At 64.5% G+C, this 2,392-nt stretch overlaps 1 protein-coding gene across 1 annotated transcript; it reads right to left on the reverse strand.

Annotated features, from left to right (window-relative positions):
• Window positions 1-1,585: 1,585 nt before the first annotated feature.
• Window positions 1,586-2,311, reverse strand: LOC105566817. Its single transcript, XM_012021147.1, has one exon. It carries the CDS (start codon window positions 2,309-2,311, stop codon window positions 1,586-1,588), a length of 726 nt encoding a protein of 241 aa, XP_011876537.1.
• Window positions 2,312-2,392: the final 81 nt, after the last annotated feature.

Raw genomic sequence — 2,392 nt, forward strand, 5'->3', positions numbered from 1 at the left:
CGTAGAGCGCTACCGACTTGACAGTGTTGGCGTACAACCGGCGCACCTTGCCGTCCGGGCCACCCAGGTTGGGGAGGAGACGACCTAACTTGGCCGCCCTCTCCCCTGCCCTTTTCGCGGCGCCGGCAAGGTGGCTCGTAAAACTCCATCGGCCGTCGAGTATCAGACCGAGATACCTCATCTCTTGCCTGACCTCGACGGGGGTTGCACCCACAGTCAGGGTGAGTCCCTCGGGTGGCTGGCCGTGTGTCCCATCGTGGAACAACACGGCCTCAGTCTTGTTGATCACCACCTCGAGGCCCAGACTGCGGATGGAGCCGATTATTGCTTCGGCTGCCACCTCTCCCCTGGAGAGGGCTTCCCCCCAGTTGCAGCCCCCGGCCGTCACGAGCGTGTCGTTTGCGTAGCAGACGACGTGACAGCCGGGGGGGAGGGGAACGCGCAGCACCGGGTCGTACCCCATGTTCCATAGGAACGGTCCCAACACGGAACCCTGGGGCACTCCCCGGTGCAGTCTCTCCCGTCGGCATACGCCGCCTTGGTCGATATATTCGACCCACCTGTCCCTCAGGTAGTCGCTCACGACGCAGGCGAGATACGACGGTACCTCACGGCGTCGGAGCGACTCCCTGATTCGTCCTCAGGGGAGGGCGTTGAAGGCGTTGGATATATCCAACGATACAGCCAACATCACCCCCCCCCCCTGGGACGTCGCCTCTTCAGAGAGGGCCCGTACACGCTTAATAGCGTCGATGGTAGACAGGCCCTCTCTGAACCCGTACTGGGCCCCGCTAATGTCGGGGCCCGTCAGGGACAGGTGCTGGACGAGGCGGTTCACGAGTACTCGCTCGAATAGTTTACCGACCTCGTCCAGAAGGCATATAGGCCTATACGCCGACGGGAGAGAGGCATCTTTCCCCTCCTTTGGGAGGAGTACCAATGCGGCACTCCTCCACCGCGGGGGGAAGATCCCTCTCCGTAGACACGCGCTATATAAGCGCGCGTATTGCTCCGCAAGGACGCCCATAGCCAGGGCGTGGACACGCTTGTGAAGGCCGTCAGGACCTGTGGCTGTATTGGCCCTTAAGGCCCTTAAGGCCCTTCCTGACAGCCCTCAGGAGTTCCTCCGGCTGGACGTCCAGGGAGTCGTCCCAGTCGGGGGAGTCTTCCCCCGACTCGAAGGGTGGCCCCTCGACCTCCCCGGTAATATCGGGGAAGAGGGTCTGCACCACCCTTCGGACGAATCCCACGTCCAGCCGCTCCGTCAGCGGGGGCGCCCATGGTCTCAACTTGTTGAGAACCATTTTGTATGGGCGCCCCCACGGATCCTCCTGTAGGCAGTCGAGGAACTCCGTCCACGCCCTGCCCTTGGCCACCCTGATGGCCCGCATGAGGGCTACCTTGGCCTCCCTGGCTTGTTCGGCCGCCTGTCCGCCGCTGCGCCTGCAGCGGGCGAGTCTCCTCTGCTGGTGGACGGCTCGTCGACGCAAGTCGGCGATCTCTGCCGTCCACCAGTAGACGGCCCGCCGAGGCCGAGCCTTGGATCGGGGCATCGCGGCGTTACACGCCGCGGTGAGCGTTGCCCCTATCCACTCGGCAGGGGGTCCGTCTCCCGGATCCCGGAAAAACTTCCCCGGACCCAACAGGCGGCCTCAAGCGAGGCCATCAGGTCATCCTCACGGAGCTTCCGGAGGGCCCATCGCGGTCGCGTCTCCTCTTGGCGACGCACGGAGGAGAGGACGCCGAGCTCCACCGAAATATATCGGTGATCCGATAGAGTCTCGACGTCCCGCTCCACCCTCCACCCGGTAATCAAGCGCGCGGCCGAGGGGGTAGCCCATGTGAGGTCCACAATGGACTCCCCCTGCGTCCGCACGCAGGTGGAGGTCTGGCCCTCATTCACGAGGACCAGCCCGTGCATCGCCGCCCACTCGTCCAGGGCCTCACCCCTCTTGTTCGTGCGCCGGGAACCCCACTTCGTATGCCACGAATTGAAGTCCCCGGCCACGAGGACCGGCCTCGGACTCAGGCGTACGAGCGTCTGCCCGATGTCCGAGAGCCAGCCCTCAAAGGGGGGGAGGCGCCTGGAGGGTCTCAGATAGACCCCGACGACCGCGATGGGCCCCCATTGAACGGCGACGTGCCGTTCCCCTTGTTCGATGGCGGCCGTGTCGGGACCACCCGGCACCGACCGCCATCGAATCGCGACCGAGTCCCCCGCCTGCCCGGTGTCTACAGCCCAGTATGGGCTGCGTCTCGGGGGGCGGTGGGGCTCGGCCACGATCACCAGCGTGAAACCACTCTCCACCATGCTCTGCTGGAGCAGATCTTGAGCTTGTGGAGAGTGGTTCACATTGGCCTGGATAAGGCCAAATCCGTTTAAGTTCGGACA

The sequence above is a fragment of the Vollenhovia emeryi genome, unplaced genomic scaffold (assembly GCF_000949405.1).
Source record: "Vollenhovia emeryi isolate VEMERY1.0 unplaced genomic scaffold, V.emery_V1.0 DF943076.1, whole genome shotgun sequence".
NCBI lineage: Eukaryota > Metazoa > Arthropoda > Insecta > Hymenoptera > Formicidae > Vollenhovia > Vollenhovia emeryi.